The 27,127-nt window shown below is 52.1% G+C and overlaps 1 protein-coding gene across 1 annotated transcript; it reads right to left on the bottom strand.

The window, feature by feature from the left end:
* Nucleotides 1–27,127, bottom strand: LOC143956702 (cystathionine beta-synthase-like protein; the record flags this gene model as incomplete). Its single annotated transcript, XM_077466898.1, is given in 13 exon segments — nucleotides 1–80; nucleotides 3,465–3,573; nucleotides 4,478–4,612; nucleotides 4,700–4,777; nucleotides 14,981–15,086; nucleotides 15,245–15,329; nucleotides 15,446–15,571; nucleotides 16,909–17,000; nucleotides 18,547–18,616; nucleotides 19,409–19,543; nucleotides 20,118–20,197; nucleotides 24,583–24,717; nucleotides 27,021–27,127. Coding segments are annotated over 13 exon segments (1,338 nt in total), but the record flags the coding sequence as incomplete, so codon positions are not given.

The raw sequence follows: 27,127 nt of genomic DNA, 5'->3' as shown, positions 1-27,127 counted from the left end.
ATTTGCTCGTGGACAACCAATGCAAAGTGATCCGTCTCCAGGATTCGGGAGAGTTTCCCCAGATTGTCATCAAGATGGACCTGAAAGAGAAGTCATTATCAGCCCGAACCTTCTCCAGAATTGTACGGTTTACCAGACTGACCGAAATATATTAGCACTTGTGAGAGGGGCCACAGGAAAATCTGTATACTGCCCCTCCCCCACAGGAAAATATAGGAATTGCGTTTGTGGATTAGATTAAAAAGAAAAGACAACAATGTATATCCTGTATTCTTCTCTATAACCATCAGGCAGGTGGCTTCTTCTGTACTGCCTCTGGTTACCCATAGTGCTCTGGGAGTCCCACGTCAGGTGCTAAAAGTTTAATTTGTAAAATATATAACATTTACACACATTTCCATGCAAAAATGCTGAAATACTTCTAGACTAGTTAAATGGTGGTGATAACAGGGGACTAGGCCATTTGATGGCCGAGATCAGGGCTCTGTGGGGGCAAGGTAAAGCGATGACCAGATGAACTCTGCAAGGGCCGGGTTATAGGATGATGGAGATGAGAGCTCTGCAGGGGCCAGACGATGTGATGGAGGAGAACAGGACTCCACAGGTGCGATGAGGACTCTGAAGGGGCCAGGCCAACTGAGGGCTCTGCGTGGGTTGGGTCATATGGCCAGATGTAGGCTCTACAAGGGCCAGGGCCATATGATGGGGAGGTTGGGGCTTCATGGAGGGACTGGGCCATATGATGGCAAGTTCGGGGGCTCCCAGGGGGCCAGGCCATAGGATGGTGAGATTGGGGCTCCATTGGGGGCCAAGCCAACTGTTGCAGGATCCCCCAATCCTTATTGAGGTTTGCTTAGTGTTGCAGACCGAAACTGGTAACAATCAGAAGGTAGTGAATCATTTTCCTGCATTTCTCAGCATTGAGGGGACATCGATTGTGATGGAATCACCCTTTAATGCCGCCACAAAGTGACAGATTAGATTTAATGTGTTTTTGGGCAAAAAATGTTTTATTTTTTATTTAAAGTCTTGCATGGCATGCGGACGGAGTAGACGGCTTTATCAAATGTTTATTGCTGCCTGTGTCTCCATTGGAGAGATTCACCCCTCTGTTGTGGTGTCGCTGAGAAAGAAAATTATGGTAAATACATTTTAGATTTGTCCCCAGAACAAAAGTTACAGGGACATCTTTCAATGGGGACACCCCCTCATATTGGGAGACTTCACCAATCTCGTCTCAAAATGCCAACCAAACCACCCACTCTGCTCCTTCCATGGCCGCCTGCTCTCCAGCCTTGGCTCCTCCTCCTATGTCCACCTTCAGGATTTCTCAAAAGCCTCTCCCATCCTCTAGAACCCTCTACCACAACTGCCCAGAGCTCCCCCATCCTCTAGAACCCTCTACCACAATATGCCCAGAGCTTCTCCCATCCTCTAGAACCCTCTACCACAATCTGCCCAGAGCTTCTCCCATCCTCTAGAACCCTCTACCACAATATGCCCAGAGCTTCTCCCATCCTCTAGAACCCTCTACCACAATCTGCCCAGAGCTTCTCCCATCCTCTAGAACCCTCTACCACAATATGCCCAGAGCTTCTCCCATCCTCTAGAACCCTCTACCACAATCTGTCCAGAGCTTCTCCCATCCTCTAGAACCCTCTACCACAATCTGCCCAGAGCTTCTCCCATCCTCTAGAACCCTCTACCACAATCTGTCCAGAGCTTCTCCCATCCTCTAGAACCCTCTACCACAATATGCCCATAGCTTCTCCCATCCTCTAGAACCCTCTACCACAATCTGCCCAGAGCTTCTCCCATCCTCTAGAACCCTCTACCACAATATGCCCAGAGCTTCTCCCATCCTCTAGAACCCTCTACCACAATCTGTCCAGAGCTTCTCCCATCCTCTAGAACCCTCTACCACAATCTGTCCAGAGCTTCTCCCATCCTCTAGAACCCTCTACCACAATCTGCCCAGAGCTTCTCCCATCCTCTAGAACCCTCTACCACAATCTGTCCAGAGCTTCTCCCATCCTCTAGAACCCTCTACCACAATATGCCCATAGCTTCTCCCATCCTCTAGAACCCTCTACCACAATCTGTCCAGAGCTTCTCCCATCCTCTAGAACCCTCTACCACAACCTGCCCAGAGCTTCTCCCATCCTCTAGAAGCCTCTACCACAATCTGCCCAGAGCTTCTCCCATCCTCTAGAAGCCTCTACCACAATCTGCCCAGAGCTTCTCCCATCCTCTAGAACCCTCTACCACAATCTGTCCAGAGCTTCTCCCATCCTCTAGAACCCTCTACCACAACCTGCCCAGAGCTTCTCCCATCCTCTAGAAGCCTCTACCACAATCTGCCCAGAGCTTCTCCCATCCTCTAGAAGCCTCTACCACAATCTGCCCAGAGCTTCTCCCATCCTCTAGAACCCTCTACCACAATCTGCCCAGAGCTTCTCCCATCCTCTAGAAGCCTCTACCACAATCTGCCCAGAGCTTCTCCCATCCTCTACCACAATCTGTCCAGAGCTTCCTCCATCCTCTACCACAATCTGTCCAGAGCTTCCTCCATCCTCTACCACAATCTGTCCAGAGCTTCCTCCATCCTCTACCACAATCTGTCCAGAGCTTCCTCCATCCTCTACCACAATCTGTCCAGAGCTTCCTCCATCCTCTACCACAATCTGTCCAGAGCTTCCTCCATCCTCTACCACAATCTGTCCAGAGATTCCTCCATCCTCTACCACAATCTGTCCAGAGCTTCCTCCATCCTCTACCACAATCTGTCCAGAGCTTCCTCCATCCTCTACCACAATCTGTCCAGAGCTTCCTCCATCCTCTACCACAATCTGTCCAGAGATTCCTCCATCCTCTACCACAATCTGTCCAGAGCTTCCTCCATCCTCTAGAACCCTCTACCTCAATCTATCCAGAGCTTCTTCCATCCTCTAGAACCCTCTACCACAATCTGCCCAGAGCTTCTTCCATCCTCTAGAACCCTCTACCACAATCTGTCCAGAGCTTCTTCCATCCTCTTAACCCCAGGACTGAAAACCTTTACTGAAGGAGGTTGCCTAGCCAGCAGCCAATCTCACTAGCCAAGGTACAGAAAAGGATGTATGGTGGAAATAGGATGGAGTTCACTTTGAGGGTTTCCCCAACATCCTACACTCCCTCGATAAAGAAAGGACAAACTCTTCCCAATGGTACACAAGGTGTGGGCATATCAGAGGAGAGCCTAAACTGGCCTTCCCATCCCTCTGGTAAGGATCGTATCACTTGGTGTAAATGGAATATTTGGGGAGGTGTGCCATGTACATGCTGCTCCAATGACATGAATGCAGAAGACATACAATGAACGAGGAAGACAAAGATCTGTGTGAACCATCTCCGGTGACCAATATACAGAATAGATACATCAGTTTAAACTTCTCCACCTTCGTACTTCTCTCTCTCCATCTTACCTGTGTGAACTGTTTGTAGATGACTTTGGTGACCGGATCGGACGGTTTCACCTTTCCAGCCAGCACAGAGGACAACATGTTTCCCAGCGTCACCATCCCGAGGACCAGTCTGCGGATATATGGCTACCAGTCAGAAAGTGGGGGCCACAAAGACAGAGGCAGGCAGTAAAAGACAAAAACAATGCTATGGTATATGGTGCAGATCAGGCGGCAGCGAGTGGGATATGCAGACAAAGCCATCAGTTAGAGGCTCCATGTCAGGAATTGTCTCACCTGCTGGTGGCACTGTGGCTCCCAAACCTATAGGCTGTAGTTACGGTGTCCACCAGCAGGTGTCTCAGCAGCCAGAAGCTCATAGAAAATCCGTCACCACCTGATGCTGGTTGCTGAAAGAGTATTTAGTCTTTCCTGTGCTACTTACTCTTGCCTTGGTATTTTGCCCCGCTTCTTTCCTTGATCCCTCACCCACCTGCTTGCTCCCTGCTCCTTCTGCCTGACCTTCCGTGTAGGAACCTGGTTCTGATACCGACTCTTCCTAGTCTTACCCTGCCATCGGCATTCTGTGTGGTCTATCTCACCTATTAAGCTTTGCTGGTTTAGGTTTGTTATATGGTGGTTTTGCCGGCATTGTTCCTTAATAAACCACATTTTATATATTACATTTCTGGTCACGCCTGTTTCACAGAATACCAGCACTCGGTATCCTTGACACACTCCAATACACTTCTGACCTCACTGGTCTGACCTCCAATTAGAATTGTTGGATTGGAAAGCACAAAAAACAGATAGGAGGAGGAGGAGGAGAGGAGGAGGAGGAGGAGGAGGAGGAGGAGGAGGAGGAGGAGGAGGAGGAGGAGGAGGAGGAGGAGGAAAGAGGAGGGAGGAGGGAGGAGGAGGGAGGAGGGAGGAGGAGGAGGAGGAGGAGGAGGAGGAGGGAGGAGGAGGGAGGAGGAGGGAGGAGGAGGGAGGAGGAGGGAGGAGCTCCCAGATGAAGACAGCAGTGGGAGCCTCACCCGGACTCGGACACGATGGGAACTTGGTCAAAGCCTTTCTCTCGAAGGAGCTGAATGGTCTGATTGCAGTTAACTGTTGGAAGGACGGTGAGCGGGGCAGAAAGAGACAAAGACGAGACCTTGACGTTCCACCACCTGAAGCAGATTAAGACAAAAATCAGGAAGAGGAGTGAAAATAAAAACTCCGACACGATCAGCCGAAACCATCCCCTGACCACTTACCAGGGCTTGCTCCCCTCCAGATCATCCACCTTCAGGAACTGCTTCTGGGTCATCCATTTATCACTCAGGAACTTGGTCCTGTCCCGGGAGAGGACACGTCATGGGACGCACCATACAATGTCATGTTACAGTATAAAACACGTGTCCAATAGGACATATCCCATACATGGCAAACACCATAATCCCCAATAGGCCGTATTCCATATGTCACACACACACCCCATAATCCCCAATAGGCCGTATTCCATACATGGCAAACACCATCATCCCAATAGGCCGTATTCCATACGTCACACACACACACACACACACACCATAATTCCCCAATAGGCCGTATTCCATACGTCACACACACACACACACACACACACACCATAATTCCCCAATAGGCCGTATTCAATACGTCACACACACACCCCATAATCCCCAATAGGCCGTATTCCATATGTCACACACACACCCCATAATCCCCAATAGGCCGTATTCCATACGTCACACACACACACACACACACACACACACACACACACACACACACACACACACAATAATTCCCCAATAGGCCGTATTCCATACGTCACACACACACACACACAATCCCCAATAGGCCGTATTCCATACGTCACACACACACACACACACACACACACACACACACCATAATCACCAATAGGCCGTATCCCATACATCACATCATAACCCATAATAAGCCATATCCCATAGGTCATCTTAATCATCAATAGGCCATATCCTATCTGAGTTCTGTACTCACAAAACATGGAAAGCCCTAGGGCCCACCATCACATGTATCTTACGGTATTTAACATCTTATGCCGCGTACACACAAACAATCCGGTGGAAAAGTCCAGCGAACTCAAGTCCATCAGACAATCCGCCCATGTGTAGCCTCCGGCTGACTTTTTTTTTTTACCCAAAAGTCCGGTGGACTAAAAGTATTTTTGCACTCCAATCTCGCTTTTCGGCGGACAGTACAGCCGTGTATGTGCCAGTCCGCCGTACTTTTGAAATGAGCGGACTTTTCCCCGCGCGGAGAAAAGTCCGCTCATTTTGAGCGCGTCTCCAGTTAGCCGGGGGCCAGCGAAGGAGGCGTTGCTGGCCCCGTCACCTGGTATGGACTTAAAGGGGAACCCCCCTACGCCGAAAAATCCTGAGCCGTGCCAGGCCGCGTGCCCTCAACATGGGGGGCGCATTGGGGGAAGGGGGGCCCCCCCACCCCAAAGCACCTTGTCCCCATGACGCCTCCTTCGCTGACCTCGGCGAGTGTGTGGGCGAGTCTGTTCATTTCAAAAGTACGGCGAATAGTCCGGCAGACTTAGTACGCTGAAAAAGTGCCGTGTGTGGGCAAGTAGCTCGTTCGGAAAGGCATAACAGGCCGTATACCATATGCCAAAGCATGACTCTATAGAGAACCCAGTCATGTTGTAGAAGATATCACAGTACATGGAAGGATGGAAAAGGCACATGAGGCATATATGCTACGGTATTAAATACGTACCCAACAGGCCATATCCCATACAGTTCTGTGAAAGTATTTGCCCCCTTCCCGATTTTTTTTATTTTTATTTTTGCAGATTTCTCACACTTAAATGATTCCGATAAAACACATTTTAACATTACACAAAGATAATCCGAGTAAATCCAAAATGCAATTTTTAATCATTTCATTTATTAAGGGAAAAAAAGCTGTTCGAACCTGCCGAACCGACCTGCATGTGAAAAAGTATTTGCCCCCTCCCATGCTGAATCATGAATGAACTGTGATTAACCACCATTTTTTGGAAGGCAGAGTTAAATTTCACGTGACACGCCCAGGCCTGATTACTGCCAGACCTGTTGAATAAAGAAAAATCACATAAATAGAAGCGGTCTGACAAAGTGAAGCACGCCAACAGACAAAAAGCCACACATGTCACAATCCAATAAGATTCAAAAAACTGGAGTTAGTACTTACCGGTAACTCCTTTTCCGGTGGTCTTCCAGGACAGCCCTTGAGAGATGGAGCTCCTCCCATCGACACAGGAAACACATTGCCACAGTTCAAAAGGCGGTCCCTCAGGTCCCTGGTCAGTCATTCACCAAGAACCGAAGGATGGAACTGAAAAACATATAAACCATAACAGGTAATAACATTAGTACATCACTACAATCAAATAAAGGGTGGGATCGTGCTGTCCTGGAAGACCACCGGAAAAGGAGTTACCGGTAAGTACTAACTCCAGTTTTCCCAAGTGTTCTTCCAGGACAGCCCTTGAGAGGATCCCCAAGTACTTACCAGATTAGGGGGGGACCACGGCCTGGAGGACTTTCCTCCCAAAGGCCTGATCCTGACTAGACATTAAGTCCAGTCGGTAATGCCTTGTAAAGGTGGAAAAGCTTGACCATGTGGCTGCTTTACATACCTGCTCCGGGGTGGCACCAGCTCTTTCTGCCCAGGATGCAGACAACGCTCTTGTTGAGTGAGCTTTAACACCCTCAGGAGGATCTCTATTCAAGGCCTTATACCCCTCTGCTATAGCTAGCCTAATCCATCTAGCTATGGTTACTTTTGAAGCTTTCTGTCCCCTACGCTGTCCGGAAAAAAGGACAAAAAGGGAGTCTGAGATTCTGAATGGATTTGTTATTTTAAGATATTCTAGAATACACCTCCTCACATCCAATAAATGAAAACGTTCCTCTTTCTCATTTGCTGCATTTTGACAAAATGAAGGGAGGACAATATCTTGGGACCTATGGAAGCTAGATGCTACCTTTGGTAAGAACCCAGGGTCTGTCTTTAGAATGACTCTGTCTTCTAGGATCTGTAGGAATGGTTCCCTGATGGAAAGGGCTTGGATTTCACTGACCCTACGGGCTGAAGTGATTGCCACCAGGAGAACTGTCTTAAAGGTAATAAGCCTTAGGGAGGCCTCTGAGATAGGCTCAAAGGGTGACCCCAAGAAAGCTTTTAGCACAACTGCTAAATCCCAGGATGGGACTTTTGTGATTCTGACTGGCTTGCGTCTAGCGACTGCCTTACAGAATCTAGCGACAAAAGGATTTTCCTGTAAGCGTTCATCTAGGTATACACTTAAGGCAGCTATCTGTACTTTAATAGTACTTAGGGTTAAACCCTTGTTTACACCTTCCTGTAAAAACTGTAGAATATTAGCCGTATTTATGTCCCGGCCATTCAGCCAGCTATTGAATTTTTTCCAGACTTTTTTGTAAATAGCTCTCGTGACTGGTTTGCGACTCTGTAGTAAGGTCGCAATTACCTCGTCTGACAGGCCCTTACTCCTTAAGATTTCCTCCTCAGTAACCACGCCGAAAGCTTCAGTGTGGCGACCTGTGGATGGTAAAGAGGTCCCTGCGACAGGAGGTCCTGTCTGTAGGGAAGTCTTAGAGGCGGACAGTCTGTCAATTGTAGCAACGTTGTGAACCACGGTCTCCTGGGCCAAAAAGGTGCTACTAGAATCAAACAGGTTTTTTCCTTGAGGAATCTTGCTAGGACCCTCGGAATGAGATGAAGAGGGGGAAATGCATACGCCAGACTGAAAGTCCATGGAGTTTGCAAGGCATCTACCGCCAGGGGTTGATCTCCTGGGTTTAGCGAGAAAAAATTGGGAACCTTTGCATTTTTCTTGCTCGCAAAAAGGTCTACCTCTGGTTCTCCCCAGTGAGCTGTTATGAGATTGAATGCCTCTGGGTGTAAGGACCATTCTTGGTTCGAAATCCTCTGTCGACTCAAGAAGTCCGCCTTGTTGTTCAGCTCCCCTTTCAGGTGAACTGCAGAAATGGATTCCAGATTGGCTTCTGCCCACTGGAGAATGCGTCTGGCTACCACCATCAAACGAGGACTTCTGGTTCCTCCTTGTTTGTTTATGTATGCTACAGCCGTCGTATTGTCTGAACGGACTTGTAGATGGTGACCCTGTATTGCGGGGTGGAAAGCTAGAACAGCTCTCAGGATTGCTGTTAGTTCTTTCCAATTGGAAGAGAAACATTTCTCCTCCGGGGTCCACTTGTCCTGGACCCAGCTTGAACCTAGGTGGGCTCCCCAGCCCCAACTGCTCGCATCCGTTGTTAGTGTTGAAGTGATAGGAAGGACCCAATGAACCCCTTTGTTTAGGTTCTCCCTGTCCTTCCACCACCAGAGGGAGCGTTTTACCCTTGAGGGGATCGATACCTCCTCCTCCAGATCTCTGCCTTTTAATTGTTCTAACAGAAAACCCTGAAGTTCTCTTTGATGGAACCTGGCCCATTGTACGGCTGGAATGGCTGCCGTCATAAGACCTAAGACCGACATTACTTCCCTCACCGTACACTTGGGGCTGCATTGAAGAAAAGATATTCTCTGCCACAGATTCAAAATCTTTTCTTCCGGCAGTATAATTTTCTGATCTACAGACTTGATCCAGTACCCCAGATACAGGATCTCCTGTGTTGGGGTTGTCTTGGATTTCTCCTGACTGACAATCCACCCTAATCGACTCAGACTGAGTTGAGTCAATTCTAGGTCCTGAGAAAGACGACTCTCTGAGTGGGCTGTTAGGAGCAGATCGTCTAGGTAGGGGATAATTGAGACTGATTGAAGCCTCAGAGGAACTAAAGCCTCTCCGAGAACCTTGGTAAAGATTCTCGGAGAGGATGATAGACCGAAGGGAAGTGCTCTGCACTGAAAGTGGTAAACCCTTGTGTCTATCTGCACTGCCATCCGAAGGAATTTCTGGCATTCCTCCCTTATTGGAATGTGCAGATAAGCATCCCTTAGGTCCAGGGTTGCCATAAATGTCTCTTTCTGCAGGAGATTCTTTATGGAATAAATGGACTCCATCCGAAATCTCTTGTAACGGATGGAGCGATTCAGTGGACGGAGGTTCATAATTAGTCTGAATCTCCCTGACGGTTTTCTTACCACAAAGATGTGCGAGTAAAAACCGTCCCCTTGTTCCTGAATAGGGACTGGTGTCAATACTTCTTGATCTACCATTTCCCCTATTAGTAAAGGTAAGGCCCTGGCCTTTTCTGAGTGACTTGGAAGCTTTGTCACCAGAAACTTGGAAGGAGGGTTGCTGTGAAATTCCAGCGCATGACCCCTTTTTATTATGTTTAAGACAAACTCGTTCGAGGTTGTCTCTTCCCATTGAGGAAGAAATTTGCTTAATCTTCCTCCCACAGGAACCCTGACGTCACTGGGGTTTGGGATCCTGATTGGGGCGGCTAAACAGTATGCCCCCTTTTCCTTTCCCTTTATGTCCCGACCAATGTTTTTTGGGGGTTGAACTCTTCTCTGATTTAGAGGGTTCCTTAAAGGGACGAAAAATTTTTCTTTGAAAATTTTTCTTTTTTGCAGGAAAGGTTTTCTTTTTGTCCGCCGTCCTTTCTAAGGCGGAGTCTAATTCAGGCCCGAAGACTAAGTCTCCTGTAAAAGGGACGCTGCACAGGCGGGTTTTAGACGCCGTGTCTCCCCCCCAGGTTTTCATCCATACTGACCTCCTTGCTGCCACTGAAAGTGCTGCAGATTTAGCCGTAAATTTAACGGAGTCCGTGGAGGCGTCAGAGATGAAACTGGTGGCCTTAAAAAGCATAGGGAAAGATTTCAAAAGCTCCCCCCTAGGAGTGCCTGCCTTTAAGTGTTCTTGTAGTTGCGATAACCAGAACTCCAGGTTTCTAGCTACACAGGAAGTGGCTAGAGCTGGTTTTAAGCCTGCCATAGAGGCATCCCAGGCCCTCTTTAAGACAATGTCTGTTCTCCTGTCCATGGGATCTTTCAGGTGGCCCATATCCTCAAAGGCCAGATCAGCCTGCTTTGAGATTTTGGACAGAGGGGCGTCTAGTTTTGGATTTTTATTCCAGACCGCCTCTGGGCTCTCATCAAAAGGGAACCTTCTCTTAAGGGATTTAGGAAAGAAAACCTTCTTGTCTGGTTCAGACCACTCCTTAAGGACAAGGTCAGAAAGCACCTTATGTATAGGAAAAACCCTTGCTTTCTTTTTCCCCAGAGCCTCATACATTTGATCATGTCTGGATAACTGAGTTTCTTCCTCCTCAATTTCCAGCGTATCATAGATAGCCCCCATTAGCTCATCTACTTCCTCGAGAGATAATCTATATTTTGAGGCTTTAGATGCTGCTTGATCCTCTTCCTGACCCGAGTCAGTGTCAGAGGATTCGGGGCTAATCAACGTGGGGCTAGGCTCCCTGACCATACGGGGCTCCCCTGAGCTGGGTGTTGTAAGGCATGGTGAGGATGAGATTATAGTTGTTTTACTCGTGGAGGCAGCTGCAGCTGATCCCACGTCAGTGATTAACTCCCGGAGGGACTTAAAGGTCGACGCCATTTCCTCTTTAAAGGAGCCCAAAAACTTTGCTAAAGGGGAATCTGCCTCAGATTTAAGCAAGCTTGCAATGCATTGCTTGCATAGGGCTTTGTTAGAGCCAGAGGACAACCTATTCCCACAATTAGGGCACTTTTTGCGGCCTGTCTTGTCTTCCCTTGGCATCTCTTTAGCCTGAAAATAAGAAGACAAAGGATTTCTTAGCGTCAGAACCATGTCCCTCTTAGAATCACCACTAACAAACAACCTCACTGTGAGTAAACCGCCACCGTGGGGTACTACAGGGCCCAGCCTACAAACACCACCACTCCACCAGAGTAATAGCATGCCCAGCAGCCTACCTGGGTTTGGCTGGTGCCTGTCTCCGCCGGAGTATCCTGGGGAATAGCCTCCATGGTCCCCCTCTGACGCTCCGAATCCCGCCGCTAATCCGGTATAGCTGGACGCTGGTCGGGCTTTACAGGCACAGCGCTGGCTCTCCCTCTCCTCCTTGTACCCTTAGAGACCCGGAACCGGAAGTCTCGGCACGCAGTGATGACGCGGTTCCGCCGGAAGTGAACGCTCGGCGTCTCCGACCCCCTGCAACGAGGAGGGAAGATGGAAGGTTCCACTCACCACTCCTGGGGGAAACCGGCGTCATTCTGCCCCTGGCCACCTCGGCACTGGAAGGAGGAGGGTAACGGGTCTGCTCCGGTTCAGCTGGACGGTACCCGAGCCAAAGAAAAAAAGGTATGGACCCAAACTGCAGCCATAAACCAGGACCCGGTCCCTTAGGCTTGCAGGTTCTCAGGCAGCCCCTGAGAGGGGCCTCCAGGTTCCTGGCAACATGTTCCTCCGACGGAGGAAACACAAATGACTGACCAGGGACCTGAGGGACCGCCTTTTGAACTGTGGCAATGTGTTTCCTGTGTCGATGGGAGGAGCTCCATCTCTCAAGGGCTGTCCTGGAAGAACACTTGGGAAAACATGTATCGGTTTAGGAAGGGTTTCATTTCTAAGGCTTTGGAAATCCAGCGAACCATGGGGGGGGGGGGGGGGGGGGGCATTATCCACAAATGGAGATAACTCAGAACAGTGGGGAACCTTCCCAGGAGTTTCCAGCCTACAAAAATGACTCCAAGAGCACAAGGAGGACTCATCCAGGAGGTCATAAAAGAACCCGGAACATCTAAAGACCTGCAGGCCTCGCCTCCCTCAGGTAAGATCTGCGTTCATGATTGACCAATAAGAAAGACTGGGAAAACATGGCGTCCATGGGAGACTTCCAAGGCCACCGCTGACCATAAAGACAAAAGGCTCATCTCACATTTACCAAAAACCATCTTCATTATCCCCAAGACTTAGAGCAAATATTCTGCGGACCGACGAGACAAAAATGTAACTTTCTGGAAGGTGTGCGTCCCGTTAGATCTGGTATAAAACGAATATACAGCATTTCATAACAAGATCACCATACAGTCAGACATGGCGGCGGTCGGGGGATGGTCCTGGACCTTGACGACTTGATGGAACCAGGAATTCTGAGCTCTACCAGAAAACCCTAATGGAGAACCTCCGGCCGTCAGTTCCTGACCTCAAGTGCACTCGGGTTATGCAGCAGGACGATGATCCGAAGCACTGCCCAGAAAGCAAAACTAAGGTTTTGGAGTGGCCTAGTCAGAGCCCAGACTTCAATCCAAGTGAAATGCTGTATAAATGACCCAACACGGGCCGTTCATGCTGAAAACCCTCCAATGTGGCCGAATGAAAACAATTCTGCAAAGAAGAGCCGCCGGCCAAAAACCCTCCACAGCGATGCCAGGCTCACTGCCAGTTACCCCAAATACTGGATTGCAGTTGTTGGTACCAAGGGTGACCCCGCCAGAGATTAGGTTACTTTTCACATAAAGCCAGGCAGGTTCGGACAGATTTTTAATAAATGAAACTATCATTTAAAAACTGCATTTTTGTATTTACTCGGATTATCTGTGTAATAAAATTTGTTTGATGATCTGTCATTTAAGTGCGACAAATATGTGAATTAAAAAAATAATCAGAAGGGGGGCAAATACTCACACAACTGTATGTTGTAATCCCCGGTAGGTCATACCCGATATGTCATACATGTTGTAATCCCTGGTAGGTCATATCCGATATGTCATACATGCTGTAATCTCAGGTAGGCCATACCCGATATGTCATACATGTTGTAATCCCTGGTAGGTCATATCCGATATGTCATACATGCTGTAATCTCAGGTAGGCCATATCCGATATGTCGGTAGGCCATATCCGATATGTCATACATGCTGTAATCCTGGGTAGGCCATACCCCATATGTCATACATGCTGTAATCCCCGGTAGGTCATATCCGATATGTCATACATGCTGTAATCCCAGGTAGGTCATATCCGATATGTCATACATGCTGTAATCCCGGGTAGGCCATACCCGATATGTCATACATGTTGTAATCCCCGGTAGGTCATATCCGATATGTCATACATGTTGTAATCCCTGGTAGGTCATATCCCATATGTCATACATGTTGTAATCCCAGGTAGGCCATATCCGATATGTCATACATGTTGTAATCCCCGGTAGGTCATACCCGATATGTCATACATGCTGTAATCCCAGGTAAGCCATACCCAATATGCCATACATGCTGTAATCCCGGGTAGGCCATACCCAATATGTCATACATGCTGTAATCCCTGGTAGGCCATACCCGATATGTCATACATGCTGTAATCCCGGGTAGGCCATACCCGATATGTCATACATGCTGTAATCCCTGGTAGGCCATACCCCATATGTCATACATGCTGTAATCCCTGGTAAGCCATATCCGATATGCCATACATGCTGTAATCCCCGGTAGGCCATACCCGATATGTCATACATGCTGTAATCCCGGGTAGGCCATACCCAATATGTCATACATGCTGTAATCCCTGGTAGGCCATACCCGATATGTCATACATGCTGTAATCCCGGGTAGGCCATACCCGATATGTCATACATGCTGTAATCCCTGGTAGGCCATACCCCATATGTCATACATGCTGTAATCCCTGGTAAGCCATATCCGATATGCCATACATGCTGTAATCCCCGGTAGGCCATACCCGATATGTCATACATGCTGTAATCCCGGGTAGGCCATACCCAATATGTCATACATGCTGTAATCCCTGGTAGGCCATACCCGATATGTCATACATGCTGTAATCCCGGGTAGGCCATACCCGATATGTCATACATGCTGTAATCCCAGGTAAGCCATATCCGATATGCCATACATGCTGTAATCCCAGGTAAGCCATATCCGATATGCCATACATGCTGTAATCCCAGGTAGGCCATACCCGATATGTCATACATGCTGTAATCCCGGGTAGGCCATACCCAATATGTCATACATGCTGTAATCCCTGGTAAGCCATATCCGATATGTCATACATGCTGTAATCCTGGGTAGGCCATATCCAATACATCACATGTCTGAATTCGGTACTCTCAGTACAAGGAAGAGTGGGAAGCAGACATGAATTGAGACGTGTTCTCTCTAGGCACGTACGTTACAGTATTGAACATATACTTAATAGGACGTATCCCATATGACACACACACACACACACACACACACACACACACACACACACACACACACGTCATAACCCCGCATAGGCCGTATCCCATACGTCACAACATGACTGAGTCCGGTACTCGCAGTACAAGGAAGAATGGGAAGCGGACGCGTAGTGAGGCATGTTATATGTAGGCATGTATGTTACAGTATTAAGCATATACCTGGTAGGCCGTACCCCATACGTCATAACATGGCTGAGTTCTGTACTCCCAGTACAAGGGAGAAGGGGGAAGAGGGGGTGAAGATGTAGGAAGGGTAACAAGTAGTAAAGGGTCGGACATAACCCAGGAAACACATTTCAGTCTTACATGTAATTGCGCACAGAATCTGGTAGGATGACGACACACCTCTGCCCCTCCTCCAGGTGCTGGGCCGCTTTCAGCGCTGCGCTCATAGCGCTGCCAGAACTGCCCCCTGCAGAGGTAATTCATACACAGCATTGGGTTCATTTCATATTTCGCCAGAGAATATTGATTTTATTTATTTTTTAGGCTACAATGACTTCCAATTGGCAGCTGTGGGTCACCGTCTTCTGTTCCAATCACCCCCCAAACACAGCAATGTGTACTCACCGCACAGCAACCCCTCCTCCCGAATCAGAGCCCGAGCCATCAAGAAGGATTCTTCATCATTGGACTTATACCATTCATCCACCACCTGACAGGGACAGCCAATCAGAAAGGGCAGAGGGATGGGGAGGTAATACACACCAACATTCCCTACATGTGCCCACACCCCCCCCCCCCCCCCATCCCCACCCCTGAGGATCTCACCGATCGGTCCAGCACGGTGGGGATAAAGTCGTATCCAATCCCCTCCACCTCGTATCCAGTCTTGTCCGTCTGATTGAGCTGTTCTGGCTCGGCCAAAATGGAACCTTCTGGATCTACTGCGATCACCTGTGGAAGCATGACATATATAACGGTCTTAGGACCCAGAGACAGAGACCCCAGAAACATGCTACATCCCCAATATATCCCTGCTGCGGTCCCGAGACGTCCGCTACATCCCCAAAATATCCCTGCTGCGGTCCCGAGACGTCCACTACATCCCCAATACATCTCCGCTGCAGTCCCGAGAGGTCCGCTACATCCCCAATATATGCCCGCTATGCTCCCGAGACGTCCGCAATATCCCTAATATATGCCCGCTATGCTCCCAAGACGTCCGCTACATCCCCAATATATGCCCGCTGCAGTCCCGAGACGTCCACTATATCCCCAATATATCCCTGCTGCAGTCCCGAGACGTCCACTACATCCCCCCAATATATCCTCGCTGCAGTCCCGAGATGTCCGCTACATCCCCAATATATTCCCTCTGCGCTCCCGAGATGTCCACTACATTCCCAATACATCTCCGCTGCAGTCCCGAGACGTCCGCTACATCCCCAATATATGCCCGCTATGCTCCCGAGACGTCCGCTACATCCCCAATATATGCCCGCTATGCTCCCGAGACGTCCGCTACATCCCCAATATATGCCTGTTATGCTCCCGAGACGTCTGCTGCATCCTCAATATATCCCTGCTGCAGTCCCGAGACGTCCACTACATCCCCCAATATATCCCTGCTGCAGTCCCGAGACGTCCACTACATCCCCCAATATATCCCTGCTGCAGTCCCGAGACGTCCGCTACATCCCCAATATATCCCCGCTGCAGTCCCGAGACGTCCGCTACATCCCCAATATATCCCCGCTGCAGTCCCGAGACGTCCGCTACATCCCCAATATATCCCCGCTGCAGTCCCGAGATGTCCGCTACATCCCCAATATATCCCCGCTGCAGTCCCGAGACATGCACTATATCCCCGCTGCAGTCCCGAGACGTCCCTACTTCATTACCAATATATCCCCGCTACGCTCCCGAGACGTCCCCACTACATCCAATATATCCCCTCTACGCTCCCGAGACGTCCACCCTACATCCGATATGTTCACAAAACATCCATCGTGAATATTGAATCATATGATTTTCAGCTCCTACTACTTCATTATTACATCACACTCCTTTGAATGAACATTCTTTATGTGATGTTCAGAGATACCCCTCCAGGATGAGTGTGAGCAGAACCTGGGGGTCACCCCTCCGACTCATCACTGGCCTACCAAATGTTTTCCTGCATTGTCAGGTCAGCAATGGAAGTGGCCATTCCTCTATCAGCTCAGACAGAAGTAATCACACCCGGAGCTGACCCCGGAGCCCAGACAGACAGAAGTAATCACACTACGTACCTTGCACTTTGGACATTTCTCTTTCAGCTTTCGTGCCAGTCCTGTAATGGTTCCTCCAGTCCCAGCCCCCGCCACCATCATGTCAAGCTGTCCTGGTGAGGAAAAAGAGTGCAGAAATTGTACTACCGAGCATCATACTGACAAACCGTACTGGATCAGTAATCTGTATATCAGGTGAACTATAGATATAACTGGGACCCTGTGCTGCGGCGTCCTCCATCACATGATCTATAGATATCCCAGGGACCCGGCGCTGCATTCTCCTCCATCACATGATCTACAGATATCCCAGGGACCCGGCGCTGCGTCCTCCTCCATCACATGATCTATAGATATCCCAGGGACCCGGCGCTGCAACCTCCTATCACATGATCTATAGATATCCCAGGGACCCGGCGCTGCGTCCTCCTCCATCACATGATCTATAGATATCCCAGGGACCCGGCGCTGCAACCTCCTATCACATGATCTATAGATATCCCAGGGACCCGGCGCTGCGTCATCCTCCATCACATGATCTATAGATATCCCAGGGACCCGGCGCTGCGTCATCCTCCATCACATGATCTATAGATATCCCAGGGACCCAGCGCTGCGTCCTCCTCCATCACATAATCTATAGATATCCCAGGGACCCGGCGCTGCGTCCTCCTCCATCACATGATCTATAAATATCCCAGGGACCCGGCGCTGCGTCCTCCTCCATCACATGATCTATAGATATCCCAGGGACCCGGCGCTGCATCCTCCTCCATCACATGATCTATAGATATCCCAGGGACCCGGCACTGCATCCTCCTCCATCACATGATCAATAGATATCCCAGGGACCCGGCGCTGCGTCATCCTCCATCACATGATCTATAGATATCCCAGGGACCCGGCGCTGCGTCATCCTCCATCACATGATCTATAGATATCCCAGGGACCCAGCGCTGCGTCCTCCTCCATCACATGATCTATAAATATCCCAGGGACCCGGCGCTGCCTCCTCCTCCATCACATGATCTATAGATATAACCGGGACCCGGCGCTGCAACCTCCTATCACATGATCTATAGATATCCCAGGGACCCGGCGCTGCATCCTCCTCCATCACATGATCTATAGATATCCCAGGGACCCGGCGCTGCGTCCTCCTCCATCACATGATCAATAGATATCCCAGGGACCCTGCGCTGTGTCCTCCTATATCATATGATCTATAGATATCACCGGGACCCGGCGCTGTGTCTTTCTATATATAGTACAGGCTACGTGTCTCCTCTGCCACTCCTCACAGTGTGTATATATATCTCGCCGTGTGTACCGAGTGGTTAATCATTGAGGGTTTTCTATGTGATCAGCAAGCCTGACCAGGTGAAGGTGGACGGCCTCCCAGCAGATGTCTCGTTCTCTAGGGGAGAGAGCGCCACTAAAGGGCCCAGTCCACTAAGTATGAGAGAACTACCACACATGGTGCCATCCCAGGAGACAAAGGGTAGGGATCCCTCTGCTGTCCCCCTGTTCTCTATTCTGGGAGTTCTGTTTGTATTCCTAAATATAAAAGTGACTGAAAAAGAAAAAGGAATCCCAGAGTCTCCTCTTCCATTACACCCTTACATAAAAGGAGACTGGTATAATCGGCAGACTACCAACCATCACACTGCTCCAGGATTTCCTCTGCGGTGGTGTCATAGTGAGCCAGAGGATTGCTGGCATTCCGGTACTGAGAGAAAAAAAAAAAAAAAAAAAGCCATAATGAAGATTCATGATGGAGATATATCCCCTCCGGATTCCCTCGATCCCCCACCCCATTTTGGATACCCAACCCCAATACAATCCCCATGTTGTCCCCAATATTGGATCCTCAGCCTCACCTCTACCTTCTTGTGTAGATACTATCCAAACTCAGATTCCTGCCAGGTACCCAACACCACCACCTTCCTGTACCCCAATATCAGAGCTATACCCTCCACAGGATGTCCACCACCTTCCTGTACCCCAATACCATCCCCAATATCAGAGCTATACCCTCCACATGTCCACCACCTTCCTGTACCCCAATACCATCCCCAATATCAGAGCTATACCCTCCACAGGATGTCCACCACCTTCCTGTACCCCAATATCAGAGCTATACCCTCCACATGTCGTCCACCTTCCTGTACCCCAATACCATCCCCAATATCAGAGCTATATCCTCCACAGGATGTCCACCACCTTCCTGTACCCCAATATCAGAGATATACCCTCCAGATGTCCACCACCTTCCTGTACCCCAATATCAGAGCTATACCCTCCACAGGATGTCCACCACCTTCCTGTACCCCAATACCATCCCCAATATCAGAGCTATACCCTCCACAGATGGTCAACACCACCGTCCTGTGCCCCAATACCATCCCCAACATCAGAGTTCTATCCTGCCACGTGCCCATTATGACACATGTGGCCAGTGAGGGGTCTAAGGGTGGCCATCACAGCTTCTGACTTATGTCCCCCACCGCCCCCCCCATACCTGATCCAAGATGTGAGAGTTGGGGATCTCATTCTTCAGCCTCCAGGCCACTCCCACGTGGGATTCGGGGGAATCGAAGCGGGCGTTGGTTGGCGTCCGGACAATCTCCGCCCCGAGAGCTCGAAGAACATCAACCTGCCGAAAAGAAATTTCCACCACTAAAGTGCAAGACAGATGTGATGGAGGTCAGGAAATGGGGGCCTTGAAATATAAGACCCCTCCCCCCCACCCAAATATTTGTGGATGGAGAAGAATCAGATGGGTCCATGATCAGTTCCAAAACTGTACAGATTCCAGCTCATCTCCGACGGCTGTACACCCCCCCCCCCCCCATCCTTTCACTGCACCGCCTCCCCAATCACTTCACTGCACCCCTTCCCCCTCCCGAGATACAGGGTGTTCCTCCAACAGCCTTAGGGGAGCAGGGGACAAACCAAGTGGTGTACAGGGGGCAATTGGTCATCATCCATCACAATATTGAACCATGGTGGAGGTATCTGATGGGTCATAATACTTTGTTGTATGCAGCAGCTTTCTCTCTATGGTGAGTGACCCATCACTAATCCAGGCAGATATGTGAGGGCCCCCCCCCCCCCCGCTATGGAATTGGCCCCTATACACCCCCAATCATCTGTCACCTCTCCTACGGGATCCCTATACACCACTATCATCTGTATGGGACCCTCTGTGGTCAGATATCAGCTCTCACCTTCTCCATACTCATCTTCTCTGGCATGACAATGATGCAGCGATATCCCTTCACTGCCGCTGCAAGGGCCAATCCGATACCTGAAAAACACCAACACCCATCACTGCACAGGAACTGTCTGTGTCCTCTAGGGAGCCAATCACACCTTCATTCTACATATGAGAGCCATGGGAACATAGACAGGTTTTATTTCAAATACTTGGAAACCCTAAACCACCACCCACCCCCCCCCCCCCCATGCACCTATTTCACTGTATACTGCCTGAGGACCCTCCCTCCCCCAAGCATGGTGGTGGGGGGTGTCATGGTCTGGGGCTGCACGAGTGCTGCCGGCACTGGGGGGCTACAGATCATTGAGGGGACCATGAATGCCAACATGTACTGTGACATACTGAAGCAGAGCATGATCCCCCTCCCTTCAGAGACTGGACCGCAGGGCAGTATTCCAACATGATAACCACCCCAAACACACCTCCAACACCACCACTGCCTTGCTAAAGAAGCTGAGGGTAAAGGCGATGGACTGGCCAAGCATGTCTCCAGACCTAAACCCTATTGATCATCAGTGGGGGATCCTCAGAGGGAAGGTGGAGGAGGGGAAGGTCTCCAACATCCACCAGCTCTGTGATGTCATCATGGGGGAGGGGAAGAGGACTCCAGTGACAACCTGTGAAGCTCTGCTGACCTCCATGCCCAAGAGGGTGAAGGCAAATAATGGCGGCCACACAAAATATTGACACTTTGGGCCCAATTTGGACATTTTCCCTTAGGGGTGTACTGACTTTTGTTGCCAGCGGTTTAGACATGAATGGCTGTGTGTTGAGTTATTTTGAGGGGACAGGAAATTTACACTGTTATACAAGCTGTACACTCACTACTTTACATTGTAGACAAGTGTCATTTCTTCAGTGTTGTCACATGAAAAAGCAGTTAGACTTATCAGTGACTGTCTCTAGGAGTCGTCCAGCACAGGAGTGGCAGGAAACACAAATAGTTAAGTCTTTAAAGGGGAGCTCCGCCATAAAAAAATAAAAAATGAAAAGCCAGCAGCTACAAATACTACAGCTGCTGACTTAATAAATGGACACTCACCTGTCCCGGGGTCCAGCGATGTCGGCAGCAGATTGCTCCTCTCCACGCTGCCCCCGCCGCCAATGCTCTGTCAGGGATTTAGGAAGTGAAGAGTTGCGGCTTCACTGCCCATGCGCGAGTCGCGTTGCGCATCTTCACTGGTCCCCGTTGTGTTCTGAGAACTGTGCGTTTCCCAGAACACAAGGGGAGGGGGGGGGGGGGGGGGGGATTATACAGGTATCTGCACCCCCCTGAAAGGTGGCAATTGTGGCACCGGGGGGGGGAATGGGCATGTGCAGCTAGCTATGCCCGGAAGCGGGTGCAGATACCTGTATTATACAGGTATCTGCAACCCCCTGAATTGTGCCACTGGAGGGGTGGGGACCCGCTGAGTGGATATTCCGCTTTAGGGTGGAGCTCTGCTTTAAAGGACAGTCACCATCCCCCTTCCTCTGTCTTTTAAAGGAGAACTTCCCCGGAATGGCTCATCCAAGGTTATACAGCATATAGGGAGGGAATCCCTGCTGTCCTGGACACCTAAAAACAGAGTTACTGGTAAATCTAAGCCCTTGTACATACAGTCGGAGATTCAGACGCAATGTGTCCTATCGGACCGTTTTGTCAGATAATCCGACTGTGTGTGGTCTCCATCGGATTGTTTCCGTTGGACCAATTTTTCCAACTTGCCGGTAAAATTTTCCGACAAAATGCTCCGATCATGTGTAGCCTACTCCGATGGACAAAGTGCCATGCATGCTCAGATCAAATTCCTACACCAAAGCTATTGGCTCCTAGCCTGAATGTAGTCCTGTCATAACGAAATTACGTCATCATGTTACGTACAATCGGATTTTCCGACAACTTAGCCCGACAGTGTGTATGCAACATCACTTCCGGACCTCTTGCGGAATTAATCCGTTGGAATTACTCCGGCGGATTTGGTTGTCGGAATCTCCAACCGTGTGTACAACGGCTTACTCTGGTTTTCTCCAGTCTGTCCAGGGCAGCACAGAAGAGGATCAAAGAACTTACCAGATTATGGGGGGGGGGGGGTTGGGAACTACCTTCTGGAGGACCTTCCTCCCAACGCTTGATCATGTGCTGAGAGAAGGTCCAGCCTATAATGTTTAATGCACGTTGAGTAGCTTGCCCATGTCGCCACTTCAGCAGATTTCTTCTGGCGACACCCCAGCTCGCTCCGCCCCAAGAAGCGGACTCCACCAATGAAGAGTGAGCCATGAGGGAAGTGGGGCACTCTCTCTTTCTTCAGAGTTTTGTAAGCTTCCATAATTGCCCGTTTGATCCAATGGGCGATTGAGCTCTTCGAAGCTTGACACCCCACGTTTTACCAGAATGTACAATAAATAGGGCATTTCATATTTTCTGATGCCTTTAGATAATTCCAAATGAGTCAAGACGCCGTTCCTCATGTCCAGTTTGTGGAATTTGGCTTCTTTAGGATTGGTTGGAGAAGCATAGAAGGAGGGCACCACAATCTCTTGGGCTCTATGAAATTTAAAGGCCACCTTCGGCAAGAATCCCAGATCTGTGCACATTACCGGCCTGAGATTTGCAGGAATGTTTCTTTAATTGAAAGTGCCTTCAGCTCGCTAATGTGTCTGGCTGTCGAAAACTGCAACCACAAAGGCCGTCTTGAGGAGAAGCCCACTTTAAGGACAGATCCTCCTCTGGCGGACCATTTTGTCCACCCTTGTAATACAATTATCAAATCAACATTTTGGCAGGATCCTGAATGGAACCGGCCCAATTCTGGATAATCTCTTGAAGAACCTGCCAACTAGCGGGTCTAAAGACCACCACTTGTACCTTTTTTTTTTTTTTAAAGGTTCTGATGGCCAGCCCTTGGTCCGTTCCACCTTGCAGAAATTTCAAGATGGCCCGAACACCCGCCGACACCTTCCTGGTCAGCAAGCATCTGGCCCATCTGTAGGGGGGGGTCACCGGCTACAAAGTGGCTGGAGGACTGAGAGCACTCATAGTAATTCCCCCCCCCCCCCCGGCCCACTCCGCCCTGATCAGGTGTAGGCGGCTAATATGACCCATGGGCTGAGCACAGCTCACTGAACCTGTCCGACCGGTCTGTATACAGGATGTACAGCATGGAGACCGTCCATCACCTCACCTGCAGCTCTGTGCGGGCAACAAGGGACCTGCCGGGGTACAATATATACCCCTCCCTGAGGTAACCCGTGTTCCTTATAATGGCGCCCCCCCCCTTACCTGCGTTTCCCGAGGTGGGCTCTATAATGGCGCCCCCCCCTTACCTGCATTTCCCGAGGTGGGCTCTATAATGGCGCCCCCCCCCTTACTGCGTTTCCCGAGGTGGGCTCTATAATGGCGCCCCCCCCCTTACCTGCGTTTCCCGAGGTGGGCTCTATAATGGCGCCCCCCCCTTACCTGCGTTTCCCGAGGTGGGCTCTATAATGGCGCCCCCCCCCTTACCTGCGTTTCCCGAGGTGGGCTCTATAATGGCGCCCCCCCCTTACCTGCGTTTCCCGAGGTGGGCTCTATAATGGCGCCCCCCCCCTTACCTGCGTTTCCCGAGGTGGGCTCTATAATGGCGCCCCCCCCCTTACCTGCGTTTCCCGAGGTGGGCTCTATAATGGCGCCCCCCCCCTTACCTGCGTTTCCCGAGGTGGGCTCTATAATGGCGCCCCCCCCCTTACCTGCGTTTCCCGAGGTGGGCTCTATAATGGCGCCCCCCCCCTTACCTGCGTTTCCCGAGGTGGGCTCTATAATGGCGCCCCCCCCTTACCTGCGTTTCCCGAGGTGGGCTCTATAATGGCGCCCCCCCCCTTACCTGCGTTTCCCGAGGTGGGCTCTATAATGGCGCCCCCCCCCTTACCTGCGTTTCCCGAGGTGGGCTCTATAATGGCGCCCCCCCCCTTACCTGCGTTTCCCGAGGTGGGCTCTATAATGGCGCCCCCCCCCTTACCTGCGTTTCCCGAGGTGGGCTCTATAATGGCGCCCCCCCCTTACCTGCGTTTCCCGAGGTGGGCTTCTATAATGGCGCCCCCCCCCTTACCTGCGTTTCCCGAGGTGGGCTCTATAATGGCGCCCCCCCCTTACCTGCGTTTCCCGAGGTGGGCTCTATAATGGCGCCCCCCCTTACCTGCGTTTCCCGAGGTGGGCTCTATAATGGCGCCCCCCCCTTACCTGCGTTTCCCGAGGTGGGCTCTATAATGGCGCCCCCCCCTTACCTGCGTTTCCCGAGGTGGGCTCTATAATGGCGCCCCCCCCTTACCTGCGTTTCCCGAGGTGGGCTCTATAATGGCGCCCCCCCTTACCCGCGTTTCCCGAGGTGGGCTCTATAATGGCGCCCCCCCTTACCCGTGTTTCCTGAGGTGGGCTCTATAATGGCGCCCCCCCTTACCTGTGTTTCCTGAGGTGGGCTCTATAATGGTATCCCCCGGTTTTAGGACCCCGTCTCTCTCGGCGTCCTCCACCATGCGCAGACTGATGCGATCCTTCACACTGCCTCCTGCGTTGAAGAACTCACATTTGGCCACTATGGGAAGAAGACATGAGGAGGTTGGTGCACAGTGTACTCAGTGTGTAAAAGGCTATTCAGTGCCTAATAGTACAATTCCTGATTGGAACATGAAGGTGCAGCAGAAGTAAGCCAGGCACAGATGTCAGAGTTCCAGGAGCACGGGTGTAAGAGGTCAAAAGACAAAATGGGGGCAGGGAGCAGAAGAGACAGCGGGGTGCGCAGGCAGGAGGAGAGGGGGGAGCAGAGGAGACAGCGGGGTGCGCAGGCAGGAGGAGGGGGGGGGAGCAGAGGAGACAGCGGGTGCGCAGGCAGGAGGAGGGGGGGAGCAGAGGAGACAGCGGGGTGCGCAGGCAGGGAGGAGGGGGGGGGAGCAGAGGAGACAGCGGGGTGCGCAGGCAGGAGGAGGGGGGGAGCAGAGGAGACAGCGGGGTGCGCAGGCAGGAGGAGGAGGGGGGAGCAGAGGAGACAGCGGGGTGCGCAGGCAGGAGGAGGAGGGGGGAGCAGAGGAGACAGCGGGGTGCGCAGGCAGGAGGAGGAGGGGGGGGAGAGCAGAAGAGACAGCGGCATGCAGGCAGGTGGGGGGGGAGAGCAGAAGTGACAGCGGCATGCAGGCAGGTGGGGGGGGGGAGAGCAGAAGAGACAGCGGCGTGCAGGCAGGTGAGGGGGGGAGAGCAGAAGAGACAGCGGCGTGCAGGCAGGTGAGGGGGGGGAGAGCAGAAGAGACAGCGGCGTGCAGGCAGGGGGGGGGGGGGAGAGCAGAAGAGGACAGCGGCGTGCAGGCGGGGAGGGGGGGAAGCAGAGGAGACAGCGGCGTGCAGGCAGGAGGAGGAGGGGGGGGAGCAGAGGAGACAGCGGCGTGCAGGCAGGAGGAGGAGGGGGGGAGCACAGAGGAGACAGCGGCATGCAGGCAGGAGAGGGGGGGGGGAGCACAGAGGAGACAGCGGCATGCAGGCAGGAGAGGGGGGGGGAGAGCAGAAGAGACAGCGGCGTGCAGGCAGGTGGGGGGGGGAGCAGAAGAGACAGCGGCGTGCAGGCAGGAGGAGGGGGGGGGAGAGCAGAGGAGACAGCGGCGTGCAGGCAGTGGGGGGAGGAGCAGAGGAGACAGCGGCGTGCAGGCGGGGGGGGGGGGGGAGCAGAGGAGACAGCGGCGTGCAGGCGGGAGGAGGGGGGAAGCAGAGGAGACAGCGGCGTGCAGGCGGGGAGGGGGAGAGCAGAGGAGACAGCGGCGTGCAGGCAGGAGGAGGGGGGAAGCAGAGGAGACAGCGGCGTGCAGGCGGGGGGGGGGGGGAGCAGAGGAGACAGCGGCGTGCAGGCAGGAGAGGGGGGAAGCAGAGGAGACAGCGGCGTGCAGGCGGGGAGGGGGAGAGCAGAGGAGACAGCGGCGTGCAGGCAGGAGGAGGGGGGGAAGCAGAGGAGACAGCGGCGTGCAGGCAGGAGGAGGGGGGGGGAGCAGAGGAGACAGCGGCGTGCAGGCAGGAGGAGGGGGGGGAGAGCAGAGGAGACAGCGGCGTGCAGCAGTGGGGGGAGGAGCAGAGGAGACAGCGGCGTGCAGGCGGGGGGGGGGGGGAGCAGAGGAGACAGCGGCGTGCAGGCGGGGGGGGGGGGGAGCAGAGGAGACAGCGGCGTGCAGGCGGGGGGGGGGGGGAGCAGAGGAGACAGCGGCGTGCAGGCGGGGGGGGGGAGCAGAGGAGACAGCGGCGTGCAGGCGGGGGGGGGGCAGAGGAGACAGCGGCGTGCAGGCAGGGGGGGGGCAGAGGAGACAGCGGCGTGCAGGCAGGGGGGGGGAGCAGAGGAGACAGCGGCGTGCAGGCAGGAGGAGGGGGGAAGCAGAGGAGACAGTGGCGTGCAGGCAGGAGGAGGGGGGGGAGCAGAGGAGACAGCGGCGTGCAGGCAGGAGGAGGGGGGGAGCAGAGGAGACAGCGGCGTGCAGGCGGGGAGAGGGGAAGCAGAGGAGACAGCGGCGTGCAAGCAGTGGGGGAGGAGCAGAGGAGACAGCGGCGTGCAGGCAGGGGGGGGAGGAGCAGAGGAGACAGCGGCGTGCAGGCGGGGAGGGGGGAAGCAGAGGAGACAGCGGCGTGCAGGCGGGGGGGGGGGGGGGGAGCAGAGGAGACCGCGGCGTGCAGGCGGGGGGGGGGGGGGGAGCAGAGGAGACAGCGGCGTGCAGGCAGGGGGGGGGGGGGGAGCAGAGGAGACAGCGGCGTGCAGGCAGGGGGGGGGGGGGGGGAGTAGAGGAGACAGCGGCGTGCAGGCAGGGGGGGGGAGCAGAGGAGACAGCGGCGTGCAGGCAGGGGGGAGCAGAGAGGCGGTAGGATACTCACACAGCTCACACTTCAGTCCGTGAAGCTTTCCGATCTTATTAATGCGGACGAGTGGAGTGTGTCCGATCTTCTGCAGGATGGTGGACAGGATGGACGGAGGGGAAACA

Source organism: Lithobates pipiens, unplaced genomic scaffold (assembly GCF_037356315.1).
Source record: "Lithobates pipiens isolate NorthernLeopardFrog02 unplaced genomic scaffold, aLitPip1_a1.2 Scaffold_402, whole genome shotgun sequence".
Taxonomy (NCBI): Eukaryota; Metazoa; Chordata; class Amphibia; order Anura; family Ranidae; genus Lithobates; species Lithobates pipiens.
Note: the sequence above shows the minus strand (reverse complement) of the source record. Positions and strands in the feature narration are given on the sequence as shown.